Source organism: Pelophylax lessonae, assembly GCF_965119305.1.
Source record: "Pelophylax lessonae genome assembly, chromosome: 11".
NCBI lineage: Eukaryota > Metazoa > Chordata > Amphibia > Anura > Ranidae > Pelophylax > Pelophylax lessonae.
In genome coordinates, this window is record NC_138778.1 from 144,578,704 (window position 1) to 144,595,215 (window position 16,512).

Here is a 16,512-nt window from a genome sequence, read left to right on the forward strand (position 1 = left end):
ATGAATTGTCCTGGAGGGCCGGATTCGGCCCGCGATCATTGTGTTTGACACATGTGTACTAGAGATATCACCAGGTGAAAATAAAGGAAAATATTGATGCCATCACATCAAAGGGCTGGTAATCTGCATTATATTACACTTTGTAACACTAGGTTTCCCCAAAAATAAGCCCGGGTCTTATATTAATTTTGGCACCAAAAGACACAGTAGGGCTTATTTTCTGGGTTGGTCTTGCTGTCTTCTCCCTCCCTGCCTGTCAGGAATCCCGTGTGAACCTAGTTTAGTGTATGTAAAATCCTAGAATCCACTTTATTTGTGTTTTATATATAATGTGTGTATCTGTAATAGAATACTGTGAAATACCTTCGGTACAGCGCCGCTCGGCACTTAGCTGATCTCCCGCTTTGCTGTCCTTCTCCTCTCGTAGCTGTCAAAGGGGGATCTCAACCCCTCCCCTCTGCAGTGTTCAAAAGGCGCCAAGTATTAGATTAGAATAGTGTGAAATACCTTTGTTACATCACCGTTCTGCGCTCAGCTCATCTCCCGCTCTGCTCTCCTTCTCTTCTCCCCCGCTGACAGCTGGGGGTCACGGAAGCACTGAGCGGAGATGTAACGAAGGTATTTCACACTATTCTAATCCAATACTCGGCACTTCTGTGAACAATGCAGAGGGGAGGGGCTGAGATCCCCCTCTGACAGCTATGAGAGGAGAAGAGCAGAGCGCCGCTGTACCGAAGGTATTTCACACTATTCTAATCTAATACTCGGTGCTTCTGTATATACTGCAGAGGGGAGAGGCTGAGATCCCCATCTGACAGCTATGAGAGGAGAAGAGCAGAGCGGGGAATCAGCTGAGCGCCGAGCGGCGCTGTACCGAAGGTATTTCACACTATTAGATTACAGATAAACACACACTGGACATTATATAAAACACTAATAAAGTGGATTCTAGGATTTTACATACACTAAACTAGGGCTTATTTTCGGGGTAGGGCTTATATTGCAGCCCTCCCCAAAAAGAACAGTAGGTCTTATTTTTAGGGTAGGTCTTATTTTTGGGGAAACACAGTATCTTTAGATACACTTTAATTTTTCGGGAAACACAGTATCTTTAGATACACTTTAATGTAACATTTTCTCAGAACAGGAAGAATTCAAACCTCATAGCCTCTACATTCGGATTGTCCTCTCCTCGGAAGAACTGGTTACTCCGGTCTGTCCTCACAACATCTTTATCCACTGTAAACTGAACATTTCTCCAGAAATCTTTCTGGGCACCAGGGCTCATGGAGACTCTGTACATTAATAAAAGAAGAAAAGAGGTGATAAAAACCTAAAGGGTTTTTTTTACGATGCAAACAATGACCAGGATTTATCGAATGTGTCATCTAAACTGTACATAGATTATAATGGAGTAATGCATGCTTGCGTTCTCAGAATATCAGATTGGCTTACCTTTTATTCTGGATCTGTGCATATTCCTCTCTTCTCTGAACCCGCAGAGATTCACGCTCCTCACTAGTGGACTCCCAGTTGTAGTATCCAAGAAGGAATGGCCACACTTCCCCCCTCAAGGATGTCTCAATGCCACCAAAGAATATTGCCTGCAACAGAAAAGGAAAGTACAGTAACTCACTTGTGTCAGATGACTCTTTTGGCATTTAAAGTGACACCAAACTCTGGTTTTGCTGCTGTGATCTGACTTCCTGTTAGAGGGTGGCTATGTTCGTTCCCTATGGTCCCACTGTATATAGGAGTGCAGCCACCCTCACTCGCTTGCTCCCGAGATAGACTATGGACATTGAAGTGTGCATGCAGCAGTGCACATGAATGCAACTAACAATATGAGGAGGAAAAAAAAGGAGGTTCAGGAGCTTACAGAGGATGTTACAAGGAGGCAGATAAACACAGTATACTTTACAAGACTATTTAAGGGGTTGCAAGTGCAAGGGTTGCAAGCAAAATGTTATTTTTTTTTACCTTAAAGAGGTTCTAAAGGCAGACTTTTTTTTCCCCATGCATTAAGGTAAAAATCCTTCTGGGTGCAGCCCCCCCAGACCCCCTTATACTTACCTGAGCCAAATCTTGATCCAGTGATTTGCATGAAAGCAGTGGCTCTCCAGGGTCTCTGTCTCCTCACTGGCTTACACAGCAGTGGAAGCCATTGGCTCCTGATGCTGTTAATCACAGCCAATGAGGAGACAGCGGGGCCAAGCCACACACCATGTGTGAATGGATGGACAATGTCCATTTACCGGAGTGTGGCTCGAGAGTGAGCCTGCTCAAGTGCCCCCATAGCAAGCAGTTCTTTAGAACCACTTTCATGCATTTTCTGCATTAGGGTATAAAACCTTTTAGGTGCAGCCCTTTTCCCGCACCTCCCCATATACATACCTGAGCCCCATCTCAATTCAGCACAATGATGCCTGATAGCATTGGAGTCCAAAAACTTTGGTAAGCGCATTTTAACTCTTTGTGTGGGTGGTGGATATAAATACCATGCTGATCTCTTGAAAGGACTTCTCAGAGTTTCTCCTATCAATGTCCATGTTAAACATCAGTGGTTTTCACTTTATGGACTTTTATGTTATTTTTAAGGATAAACTTATTCTATGGACTTTAGTTGTATATTGTCCATCCATATATTTGCACTATATACAGAATCTCACAAAAGAAGACCGGTGCTCCTCACTCCCTGTTTTAATCCCTGAAAACCTGCACCACAAACTGTGCACATGCAGTTTGCAATACGGCCCCTATTCGGTTGCATGGTGCTACCAACTGAAAGCGACAATGGTGAAACTTTTTGTATGCCCCCATACCATTGTCTTTGCAGCTTACAACAGAGAAGCTGCAGGGGGTAAAAAAGAAATAAACAGCTCAGACATGTTTTTATCGAGTAAAGGAGGCCTTACATGATCAGCAGGTCAAACTGCAGCCTCAAACTGTATTCACATTCATTGCTGCCTTCTTATAAAGCAGTTGATGCACAAAGGAATCATGAGAGCCACACTTAGAATTTTATTATTCAGCACTGGGACCATTTAGGCCCCTTTCACACACGGAGTCCGTTCAGATCCGCCTGTTGGTTTTTTTGGCGGATCTGAGCGGTCACCCCATGCATCTCTATGGGGCATCGGATGTCAGTGGAGACATGACCGCTGACATCCAATCCGATCCTTTAAATCTGGACGGATGGAAACCCTATTTTCCATCCATCTGGCGGATCGGATCGGATGAGAACGGACAGACAGTCTGTTCCCATCCGATTCCCTCATAGAGATGTATGGGGAACTGACAGCTGTATCTCCGCACACAGCGCAGAGAACAGCCGTCATCCTCCTGCTCAGTGGGGGATCAGCGGATCGATCCCCCGCTGAGATAAACTGAGTCCGTTTGATGGACTCCTAGTGTGAAAGAGCCCTTAGGCTACATTCTGTCAGTTGAATCGAGTAACTGGAGTTCAGCATTAGACATAAAACAACCTTTTCTTTCAAACATGGAAGAAGTATGCCATCCTATAGCTAACAGACCCTGGCTGCTGTAGGTATAAAGTGCAGACATCTAAGGGTGCTTCTTGCCCATACAGTTGGGCAAAAAAGTATTTGGTCAGCCACCAAATGTGCAAGTTCTCCCACTTAAAAAGATGAGAGAGAGGCCTGTAATTTTCATCATAGGTACACTTCAACTATGAGAAACAAAATGGGGGGAAAGAATCCAGGAAATCACATTGTAGGATTTCTAATTAATTAATTGGTAAATTCCTCGGTAAAATAAGTATTTGGTCACCTACAAACAAGCAAGATTTCTGGCTCTCACAGACCTGTAACTTCTTCTTTAAGAGGCTCCTCTGTCCTCCACTCGTTACCTATATTAACCACTTTAGCCCCGGAGGATTTGGCTGCTCAATGACCAGGGCCTATTTTGCGATTCGGCACTGCGTGACTTTAACGGACAATTGCACGGTCGTGCGACGCTGTACCCAAACAAAATTGACATCCTTTTTTCCCACAAATAGAGCTTTCTTTTGGTGGTATTTGATCACCTCTGTGATTTTTACTTTTTGCGCTATAAACAAAAAAAAAGAGCGACAATTTTGAAAAAATAATATTTTTCACATTTTTTTATATGAAATTCTCAAAAAAAATGTAAGAATCAGATTTTTTTTAACATTTTAGGACAATTTGTTTTCTGTTACATATGTTTGGTAAAATATTCACAATAAGTGTATTTTGATTGGTTTGCGCAAAAGTTATTGCATTTACTAACTATGGGAAAGATTTGTCATTTTTATTGTTTATTTATTTTTTACTAGTAATGGCGGCGATCTGCGATTTTTTTTTGCGGGACTGCGACATTGCGGCGGACAGATCGGACCCCTGACTGACATTTTTGACACTTTTGAGAGTACCAGTGACATTACTGCAGTAATCAGTGCTATAAATATGCACTGTTACTGTAAACATGACACTGGCAGGGAAGGGGTTAACATTACTGGTGATCAAGGGGTTAAGTGTCCCTAGGGGCGTGATTCTAACTGTGGAGGGGCGTGGCTTGTGATGTAATCACAGAGACATGCGATCCTACATAGCAGGATCACATAGCCTCTGTGATTACTTTAGTGAGAATGACAGACAGCTGTGTTTACATCAGCCGTCTGTCCTTCTCTCACTGCAGCGGGAAATCGCAAGTAGCCGGCAGCCATCGGAGCAACCGGTCACACGCACTGACTCCCCAGCCAACGAGCGGGGGCGGGAGCGCGCCTCTGGCGGCGTGCGATCGCCCCCTAGCTCTTCCCAGGCTAGCACCGTACATGTACGCACTTTGCCTGGGAGCGCCAGACTGCCGCCGTACAACTGCGGCGGTCGGTCGGCAAGTAGTAAATGGCACCTGTTTGAACTTGTTATCAGTATAAAAGACAGCTGTCCACAACCTCAAACAGTCACACTCCAAACTCCACTATGGCCAAGAGAGCTGTCGAAGGACACCAGAAACAAAATTGTAGACCTGCACCAGGCTGGGAACCTGCAATAGGCAAGCAGCTTGGTGTGAAAAAATCAACTATGGGAGCAATTATTAGAAAATGGAAGACATAGAAGACCACTGATAATCTTCCTTGATCTGGGGCTCCACACAAGATCTCACCCCGTGGGGTCAAAATGATCACAAGAACAGTGAGCAAAAATCCCAGAACCTCACGGGGGGACCTAGTGAATGACCTGCAGAGAGCTGGGACCAAAGTAACAAAGGCTACCATCAGTAACACACTATGATGCCAGGGACTCAAATCCTGCAGTGCCAGACGTGTCCCCCTGCTTAAGCCAGTACATGTACGGGGCAGCCTGAAGTTTGCTAAAGAGCATTTGGATGATCCAGAAGAGGACTGGGAAAAAGGTCATATGGTCAGATGAAACCAAAGTAGAACTTTTTGGTAAAAACTCAACTCGTCGTGTTTGGAGGAGAAAGAATGCTGAGTTGCATCCAAAGTACACCATACCAACCGTGAAACATGGGGGTGGAAACATCATGCTTTGGGGCTGTTTTTCTGAAAAGGGACCAGGACGACTGATCCATGCAAAGGAAAGAATGAATGGGGCCATGCATCGTGAGATTTTGAGTGGAAACCTCCTTCCATCAGCAAGGGCATTGAAGATGAAACGTGGCTGGGTCTTTCAGCATGACAATGATCCCAAACACACTGCCCGGACAACGAAGGAGTGGCTTTGTAAGAAGCATTTTAAGGTCCTAGAGTGGCCTAGCCAGTCTCCAGATCTCAACCTAATAGGAAACCTTTGGAGGGAGTTGAAAATCTGTGTTGCCCAGCGACAGCCCCAAAACATCACTGCTCTAGAGGAGATCTGCATGGAGGAATGGGCCAAGATACCAGCAACAGTGTGTGAAAACCTTGTGAAGACTTACAGAAAATGTTTGGCCTCTGTCATTGCCAACAAAGGGTATATAACAAAGTATTGAGATGAATGTTTGTTATTGGCCAAATACTTATTTTCCACCATAATTTGAAAATAAATTCTTTAAAAATCAGACAATGTGATTTTCCGGATTTAATTTCTCATTTTGTCTCTCATAGTTGAAGTATACCTATGATGAAAATTACAGGCCTCTCTCATCTTTTTAAGCGGGAGAACTTGCACAATTGGTGGCTGACCAAATACTTTTTTGCCCAACTGTACCTGCTACACACACTGCTTTTACAGCTAAATCCCTGATTGTTCTGACAAATAAAGGTTGACAACTTCTGTGTAGTGTTTGATCTTGCAGCTACCTGGGGATCTTATGCCACACACAGCACAGTGTAGAGCAGGAAGGCGGGTGTAATCTGAGACCTGAGTGTAGGGAATAGACACCCCCCACACACAGTCCTATAGGGGAAAATGCACAGCTGAGGCTGTCAATCGCCTGCTGCATGCTGGAGGCAGGGCTATCTCCCGGGATCACGTTGTGTCAGGATAGACTCATGAAGTGACTCATACAGTTAGAAGGTGGGAGGTCAGAGCAGCCAAAAATCTTACTGTGAAGTGCTATAGATGGAGGCAAGTACAAACTATAGGGGGCGTATGCTTTGTTCATCTTTTATTTCAGAGGATTACAACAAGTTATAGATAATTAACTGCATAAACCTAACTGTGACTAGTTTCTTGACAGCAGCTCAAATTTTCTGAATAAAAAGAAAAAAAAAAAAAGAGGCGGAGAAAAGGAAACAGGATATATAGAAATAAAACAGGATTTTTGTGCTTATCGTAAAATAAGTTTCTTGGCATTCATTAAGGGACACCAGAACATAGTAATTATTGGACATTTGGGTTATACTGCCATGTTCAGGTTTTCTCTTCTATATACATTCAAAGTGCTGAATTATAAAGTTTGTCAGAGTTCAGAAAAAAAGGGGGTGGGGAGCTGAAGTTCTACTCTGCAGAGCTCAGTGAGGAGAGCTCTAAAAGCTGATTGGTGAGAAGGGACACACCCCCTCCACACAGCACACAGAAACAGAGCTGAGGCTGTCAATCAGCTGGAGGTCCCTCCCCTGTCACCTTTTTTCCTCTTGGCTTCAGGAAAACTTGTCAGAAGTGATTCATGCTGATAGCTGAGGAATGCAGCAGCAGACAAAGAGTGACATTTAGTGCTCTTTAATGAGACAGATACACACTATAGAGGGATATGCTGTGTATTCGGATTTAATGTCCCAGCTTTAGAAGCACTTTAATGAACGCTATGAAATAGATTTTACAGTAAGTACATAAAAAAAAATGTTTTCTTCGTTGTTTATTTAGGGACACAGAATTCTCAGACATTTGGGACATCCTAAAGCAGTGGAGGGTAACAGCCACCGAGCGATCTAACGGATGTAAAAACGTAATATAAGAATATCCAAAAGAAACAATGCCCGAACATAGATTCGATGGAAAACGGAAGTAAACGTTGAACTGCTACGACCCATGTTAAATGTTAATAGACTCCATTAAAAAAATAAAAAAACGAGTAGGAGAATGAATATCCTAAAATACACTTCAGTCAACATAGGAAGACCAAATTGTGGGGAGTCTAAATAATCTGGGGTTATGTATACTACAGTACAGAAAACCCAGAAAAGTAAGGAAAATCAACTGAACCAGATGCTGGGTTGTAGGGTCTAGAGTAGAAGCTGCAGGCTGAAGCCAGAGAATCCAAACACAGAGGGAGAAACACCCAAGAAACTCAATTGGATGAGCAAACAATCAACTGGAAAAAGTAGGGTACAGCTTTAACCACTTTACCCCCGGAGGATTTGGCTGCTAAAAGACCAGGGGGGATTTTGCGATTCGGCACTGCGTGACTTTAACGGACAATTGCGCGGTGGTGCGACGCTGTACCTAAACGAATTTGACGTCCTTTTTTTCCCACAAACAGAGCTTTCTTTTGGTAATATTTTATCATCTGTGCGATTTTTTGATCACGAGCTATAAACAAAAAAAGAGCGTCAATTTTGCAAAAATAACAATATTTTTCACATTTTTTTTATATGAAATTCCCAAAAAAAAAAAAAGTAAAAATCTAAATTTTTTAACATTTTCAGCCAATTTGTTTTATGCTACATATGTTTGGTAAAAAAAAAAATCGCAAAAAGCGTATTTTGATTGGTTTGCGCAAAAGTTATTGCGTTTACTAACAAAGGGAAAGATTTTTGTCATTTTTGTTGTTTTTTTTTAACGCGTAATGGCGGCGATCTGCGATCTTTTTTGCGGTACTGCGATATTGCGGCGGACAGATTGGACTCTTGACTGACATTTTTGACACTTTTGGGGTTACCAGTGACATTTCTACAGTAATCAGTGCTATATATATGCACTGTTACTGTAAAATTACACTGGCAGTGAAGGGGTTAACTTTATTTGAGAGGGAGGGGCTGTGTGTGTCCCTAGGGGGCGTGATTCTAACTGTGATTGGCTGTGGCTTGAGGTGTAGTTACACTGATCAACGGTTCTACATAGTAGAACCGTATGATCAGTGTCTCTACACAGGGAGAATGACAGGCAGCTTGTTTACACTAGCTGCCTGCCTTTCTCCCTCTCCCCCAACGATCGCAGAGTGACCGGCGGACATCGGGTCCGCCGGTCACACACACGGGGGGGGGCGTGTGACCGCGCGGGAGCGCGCCGCTGGCGGCGCGTGCTCGCTCCCCAGACCCTCCCAGGCTAGTGACGTACCGATACGTCACTCTGCCTGTGAGGGGCTGACCGCCGCAGTATATGTACTTGCGGCGGTCGGCAAGTGGTTAAACAAAGGATTACATCATTAAAATCTGTGGTTTGAGTAGGAGGTAGACTCTGATTGTATACAAGGTATAACAGCTGTAGTGGATTAAGAATGGGGTTCTACAGCCCCATCTAAAGAGCTCCTTTGTGGAAGTAGGCACATGGTACAAGGCTCACCAAGATCACGAACACCACTATCCAGTAGGGATGCACTGATCCGACTTTTCTAGTCTCGATACCGATACCCTGGCTTTGTTTATCTGCCGATACCGATACTGATACCGATCCGGGAAATACACACATACACAATATGCATGCGGCTGCCGTACAGAGCAAAGCCACTGCTTTGTATGTATGGCTCCTCCATTCACAGGCGGAGTGCATCAGATATCACTCTGCCTGTGAGCCGGACCTATACAGGAAGTAGCAGCTCCGTGCAAGTAAGGGACAGCTGAGCCGGGATTTAACAAAACCGGATCGGCCCGTGGATCAGTTAATTTTACCGATCCACTAATCCAGCTATTTTGGCAGTATCGGCGCCGATATCCGAATCCTAATATCGGATCGGTGCATCCCTACTATCCAGTGCATGACCAAAAAGGCACCTTCCCTCAATAGGTAAATAAATTTGGGCATATTTTAAATGTATTCTCTACATCCCGTGCAAAAAAACAAAATGCCTTATGTATATGGGCACAACTCACTGCCATGAGAGAGACAAACTTCTAAAAGTGCCTCAGACATTTGATTTACTAGTTCCAGAACACAAGGGCTGGCCTTGTGTTAGAAGGGCCCTTTTTAACCACTTAAGCCCCGGAGGATTTGGCTGCTCAAAGACCAGGCCCTATTTTGCGATTCGGCACTACGTGAATTTAACGGACAATTGCGCGGTCGTGCGACGCTGTACCCAAATGAAATTGATGTCCTTTTTATCCCACAAACAGAGTTTTCTTTTGGTGGTATTTGATCACCTGTGCGATTTTTACTTTTTGCGCTATAAACAAAAAAAGAGCGACAATTTTGAAAAAATAACAATATTTTTCACATTTTTTATATGAAATTCTCAAACAAAATGTAAAAAAATCAAAATGTTTTAACATTTTAGGCCAATTAGTTTTCTGCTACATATTTTTGGTATAAAAAAAAAATCGCAATAAAAACGCATTTTGATTGGTTTGCGCAAAAGTTATTGTGTTTACTAACTGCGGGAAAGATTTATGTAATTTTTATTGTTTCTTTTTTACTAGTAATGGCGGCGATCTGCGATTTTTTTTGCGGGACTGCGACATTACGGCGGACAGATCAGACCCTTGACTGACATTCTTGACACTTTTGGGGGTACCAGTGACATTACTACAGTAATCAGTGCTATAAATATGCACTGTTACTGTAAAAATGACACTGGCAGGGAAGGGGTTAACTTTATTGGTGATCAAGGGGTTGTGTGTGTCCCTAGGGGCGTGATTCTAACTGTCAGGGGGCGTGGCTTGTTAGATAATCACAGAGACATACGATCCTACACAGCAGGGTCGCATAGCCTCAGTGATGATCTAAGGGAGAATGACAGACGGCTGTGTTTACATCAGCCGTCTGTCTTTCTCCCTCTCCTGAGGGAGATCGCGAGTGACCAGCGGACATCGGAGCCGCCGGTCAAACGCGCAGGGATGTTCGTGAACGAGCGACGTACCCCTACGTCACTTTGCCCAAGAGAGGCTGAATGCCGCAGTTTATAGTTGTGCGGCAGTCGGCAAGTGGTTAAAGGACTTGATCCATTGTGATATGATCCCTAAAAAAAGTTTACTCCGAGCACAGATTGGCAAGTCTTTCCAGTTGGGTCAAACTGAGACCTAAACCAACTGTCAGTAAAATTCCTAAAGATAAAAAATCCATCAACCTATTGCATGCCTGTTAAAATGAAGAACTAGAGGGTCCACAGAAGGAAAGGAACATGTATCTATACATGCCCTATCAAAAGGGAAAGCTCCATCACATTGAAAGAAGGAAATCATTGCGCAGAGCCAGAGAGGGGGTATTTTAGGTACTGAATGTATGGGGAAGGTCTTTGTGGCAGCACAAGCTGTAACAGACCCCTTACCTAGTACAAGAGGTTTATCCCCTAGACGTGTGGCACAGTCTTCTGCATCATTTAGATTAGAAACAACTAAAGTGCATAATTGAGTTATGCAGAACCTGCTTTAATACAGTCCCATTAGAGGCAAATTGCAAAAGCTCTGAATCTGAATCAGAGATGGTGAGAGGGTCCTCAGGCATTCTGAGAGGTAACGGCCTAGTAAAGTCAGAGATAGACTCTGCAGTGGAAGGCAACAGAGTGCAATTAGAGCTTCTGCAAACAAATTGCTCCATTAATTGTCCACAGACTGACACACATCAATGTACAAATACTGTACTGGCGACCCTAGCATAAGGAACAAACTATTCAGAGAAAGGGAATACAATAAGACACGTGGCCACTCACTAAAACTAGAGGAAAGGCGGTTTAACTTTAACCACTTAAGCCCCGGAAGATTTTACCCCCTTCCTGACCAGGCCCTATTTTGAGATTCGGCACTGCGTGACTTTAACGGACAATTGCGTGGTCGTGCGACACGGTACCTAAATGAATTTGAAGTCCTTTTTTTCCCACAAACAGAGCTTTCTTTTGGTGGTATTTGATCACCTGTGCGATTTTTTGATCATGCGCTATAAACAAAAAAAGAGCGTCAATTTTGCAAAAGTAACAATATTTTTCACATTTTTTTAAATGAAATTCCCCCCCAAAAAATGTAAAAATCTAAATTTTTAAACATTTTTGGCCAATTTGTTTTATGCTACATATGTTTGGTAAAAAAAATCACAATAGCCTATTTTGATTGGTTTGCGCAAAAGTTATTGCGTTTACTAATTAAGGGAAAGATTTTTGTCATTTTTGTTGTTTTTTTTTTTTTTTTAACGAGTAATGGCGGCGATCTGTGATTTTTTTGTGGGACTGCGACATTGCGGCGGACAGATCGGACCCTTGACTGACATTTTTGACACTTTTGGGGGTACCAGTGACATTACTACAGTAATCAGTGCTATACATATGCACTGTTACTATAAAATGACACTGGCAGGCAAGGGGTTAACTTTATTGGAGAAGGAGGGGTTAAGTGTGTCCCTAGGGGCGTGCTTCTAACTGTGCAGGGATGTGGCTTTACATGTAACAGCAGAGATCTACGGTCCTACATAGCAGGACCGTTAGATCTCTGCTGTTACACAGGGAAGAATGACAGGCGGCTTTGTTTACATTAGCCGCCTGCCTTTCTCCCTTCACAGCGGACGATCGCGAGTGACTGGCGGACATTGGGTCTGCCGGTCACACGCGCGGACTTGTTAGGGAACGAGCGGGGGCGGGAGCGCGCCTCCTATTGGCTCACAGGCTAGTGACGTACCGGTACGTCACTTTGCCTGGCCAGGGCTGACCGACGCAGTATATTTACTTGCGGCGGTCGGCAAGCAGTTAAAATACGTAGAGGGTTCTTCACTGTAAGAGTGGTAAGGATGTGGAATTCTCTTCCACAAGCAGTCGTATCAGCAGGGAGCATCGATAGTTTCAAAAAACTGGGCACCCTAATGACCACAACATACAAGGGTATACAATGTACGGTTAACATCAAACACACACACACATCATAGGTTGAACTGGATGGACTGATGTCTTTTTTTCGACCTCACTAACTCCTCACTAACTATGTAACTATGTAACATCAGAAGTGGATATAAAAAGCCTGGAAAACACAGTACAAATCTCAGGCTCAGGGAGCAAAGCTATAGAAGCTGCTGATGGGGACACCTGTAAAGAAATATAGGTAACCATATCAAGGTAATATGCTGGGGACATAGGTGAACTGCCTCTACAGCAGGAGATTAGAGAACAAGGGAACTCATTACAGTGAGATTGGCTTCTGAACAAATGTTAGAAGCATTGTAGTACTGCTTATTGGTAAGCAACTAGGCCCAAAGTGGGGCAAGGCCTTGTGTACTCACAAACCCAAGCAGTTTGTGCAGAAGAGTTGTAGGTGGCCAGAGGTGATCAAGTCCCTGTCAACACGCAGTGAAACAATACTGCCAACTGGATGTCTTTCAATGCACTTAAAAGAAGGAGGGGTAAAGTGCTTCCTCTTCAGCCAAAAGATGGGAAATGAGCATGTGCACTCAACACTCTAGTGGATGCCTTAAATGCTGAGCTCCCTCAAGCGTCATTGTTACTTCAGTAAAAAAAAAAAAAAAAGAAGTGGAAAGTTTAAAATGGCATCCAATTATAAAAACTGTGAGGTAGCTGCCATTTCTGCAGCCCAACCACCCATAGTCATAATGATTTATGGGAGACTGGACCTTGCTGAAAGGGTGTGCTAGGCCCTAGAACTGAAAAGTGCTCTATGGGTTACTGATACAGGCGGTCCCGGGGGTTACAAACAAGATAGGGACTGTAGGTTTGTTCTTAACCCTCCTAGCGGTATCCCCGAGCGTGACTCGGGGTGGATTTTCTGTGCTAGGATCGGTATCCCCGAGTCACGCTCGGGGTGGATGGGCAGAGCGCGCAGAGGTGTCTTACCTTCTCCTGGCGATCCAGCGATGATCTCCCATTGCTGAGATCGCCAGCCGTCTGAGATCCCCGCCGCTCGTCCGTCCTCCGCCGGTGTGATGACTTCCTAGTTCCGTTCCCTGCAGCAGCAATGCTGCATGGGAGCGGAACTAGGGAGAGAAATTCAAACATTGAATGTTGCACAAAACACAAACACACACATAACATTTATATTATATATATATATATATATATGTATATACAGTGGGTACGGAAAGTATTCAGACCCCCTTAAATTTTTCACTCTTTGTTATATTGCAGCCATTTGCTAAAATCATTTAAGTTCATTCTTCTTCCTCATGAATGTACACATAGCACCCCATACTGACAGAAAAACACAGAATTGTTGACATTGTTGCAGATTTATTAAAAAAGAAAAACTGAAATATCACATGGTCCTAAGTATTCAGACCCTTTGCTGTGACACTCATATATTTAACTCAGGTGCTTTCCATTTCTTCTGATCATCCTTGAGATGGTTCTACAGCTTCATTTGAGTCCAGCTGTGTTTGATTATACTGATTGGACTTGATTAGGAAAGCCACACACCTGTCTATATAAGACCTTCCAGATCACAATGCATGTCAGAGCAAATGAGAATCATGAGGTCAAAGGAACTGCCTGAAGAGCTCAGAGACAGAATTGTGGTAAGGCACAGATCTGGCCAAGGTTACAAAAAGATTTCTGCTGCACTTAAGGTTCCTAAGAGCACAGTGGCCTCCATAATCCTCCAATGGAAGACGTTTGGGATGACCAGAACCCTTCCTAGAGCTGGCCGTCCGGCCAAACTGAGCTATCGGGGGAGAAGAGCCTTGGTGAGAGAGGTAAAGAAGAACCCAAAGATCACTGTGGCTGAGCTCCAGAGATGCAGTCAGGAGATGGGAGAAAGTTGTAGAAAGTCAACCATCACTGCAGCCCTCCACCATTTGGGGCTTTATGGCAGAGTGGCCCGACGGAAGCCTCTCCTCAGTGTAAGACACATGAAAGCCCGCATGGAGTTTGCTAAAAAACACCTGAAGGACTCCAAGATGGTGAGAAATAAGATTCTCTGGTCTGATGAGACCAAAATAGAACTTTTTGGCCTTAATTCTAAGCGGTATGTGTGGAGAAAACCAGGCACTGCTCATCACCTCTCCAATACAGTCCCAACAGTGAAGCATGGTGGTGGCAGCATCATGCTGTGGGGGGTGTTTTTCAGCTGCAGGGACAGGACGACTGGTTGCAATCGAGGGAAAGATGAATGCGGCCAAGTACAGGGATATCCTGGATAAAAACCTTCTCCAGAATGCTCTGGACCTCAGACTGGGCCGAAGGTTTACCTTCCAACAAGACAATGACCCTAAGCACACAGCTAAAATAAGGAAAGAGTGGGTTCACAACAACTCCGTGACTGTTCTTGAATGGCCCAGCCAGAGCCCTGACTTAAACCCAATTGAGCATCTCTGGATAGACCTAAAAATGGCTGTCCACCAACGTTTACCATCCAACCTGACAGAACTGGAGAGGATCTGCAAGGAGGAATGGCAGAGAGGATCCCCAAATCCAGGTGTGAAAGACTTGTTGCATCTTTCCCAAAAAGACTCCTGGCTGTATTAGATCAAAAGGGGGCTTCTACTAAATACTGAGCAAAGGGTCTGAATACTTAGGACCATGTGATATTTCAGTTTTTCTTTTTTAATAAATCTGCAACAATGTCAACAATTCTGTGTTTTTCTGTCAGTATGGGGTGCTATGTGTACATTCATGAGGAAGAAGAATGAACTTAAATGATTTTAGCAAATGGCTGCAATGTAACAAAGAGTGAAAAATTTAAGGGGGTCTGAATACTTTCCGTACCCACTGTATGTATATATATATGTATATATATATATATATATATATATATATATGTATATATATATATGTATGTATATATAGATATATATATATGTATGTATGTATATGTATGTGTGTGTGTGTGTGTGTATATATATATATATATATATATATATATATATATATATATATATACACACACACACATATAACGCATGAATTATAATCTAATCAAAAATATAATTTTATTATATAATATAATATATATATATATATATATATATATATATATATATATATATATTATATTATATTATATAATAAAATTATATTATTGATTATATTATAATTCATGCGTTTGTGTTTCAAATTTATCACATCTGGGATGTGTACTAGAGTCTTGTTTTTGGTCAGGTTTAAGTCAGTAATTACTAAGAATTGTAGGCCTATAATACATAACGCCAAATTTCCATGCAAAAAATTTTACCGCTTTTGGTACATAATTCCTGACAGAATCATACCGCCAGGGAGGTCAAGTCAAATTTGTTTGTAAGTCGGAACAGGTACATTTTTTAAGTGTAACCCCAGCCAAAAGAATACTTTTTATTTTTTTTTGGATAGAATAAGGAAGGGTAAACACCCCTGCACCATTTGTTTTGCTGTCTCTACCCCTGTTTTCCCCCTTTGCTGTCTCTTCCCCTGTTCAGAAGATTTCACCTCACTTTCTGTCTATGACAACTGGATTTTGAAAATGTTGGGTTGTTGTGGAAACAAGGATTGGTGATAAAGTTTCAGTGGAGATCCCTTTTTCCCATGAGAACTCTTACAGGAGTGAATTTCCTATCCTGATGTCTCCCTCCATTTGTAAGTAGGATTCGTTTGTAAGTCGGATGTTTGCAACCCGGGGACCGCCTGTACTGTACCAGAAGGATCTAGAAGTGCCATAAGACAGAGCCATTTTGCAATGGTAACATATCAGGATATGTTATTCACTATCGGCAACTCACTCAGAGAATGAAATCTCTGAAACTGGGTCACAACCAAAGCTATACCACAGCTCTAGACATAGAGAGTGCTCTGCAATTAACTGACAAAGTACACAAGGATCTGAAAAACACCACAATGCAGGGCACAGTGTTTGAAGGCGACATACCAGGTTGCCTTTACAACTTCCAGAGGCTGATTCACACAGGTAGAGGGTAGAGACTGGGTTACATCAGTGCCTGTACCATAGCTCAAACTGGAGAGTGCTCTGCGGGTACAGTACACAAGGGTCTGTTAAATGCCACAATGCAGAGCCCGATGCCTGAAGTTCACAATCTA

The 16,512-nt window shown here is 43.1% G+C and overlaps 1 protein-coding gene across 3 annotated transcripts in view; it reads right to left on the reverse strand.

The window, feature by feature from the left end:
• The window catches only part of TBC1D16 (TBC1 domain family member 16), a 267,299-nt gene that overhangs the window by 102,722 nt on the left and 148,065 nt on the right, over positions 1-16,512 (reverse strand). For all 3 annotated transcript variants that reach the window (XM_082271734.1, XM_082271733.1, XM_082271735.1), the window contains 2 exons: positions 1,456-1,604; positions 1,161-1,295 (listed from right to left, as the gene is read on the reverse strand). In XM_082271734.1, coding sequence (XP_082127860.1) covers positions 1,161-1,295; positions 1,456-1,604 — 284 coding nt within the window. The remainder of the gene's footprint in view (positions 1-1,160; positions 1,296-1,455; positions 1,605-16,512) is intronic.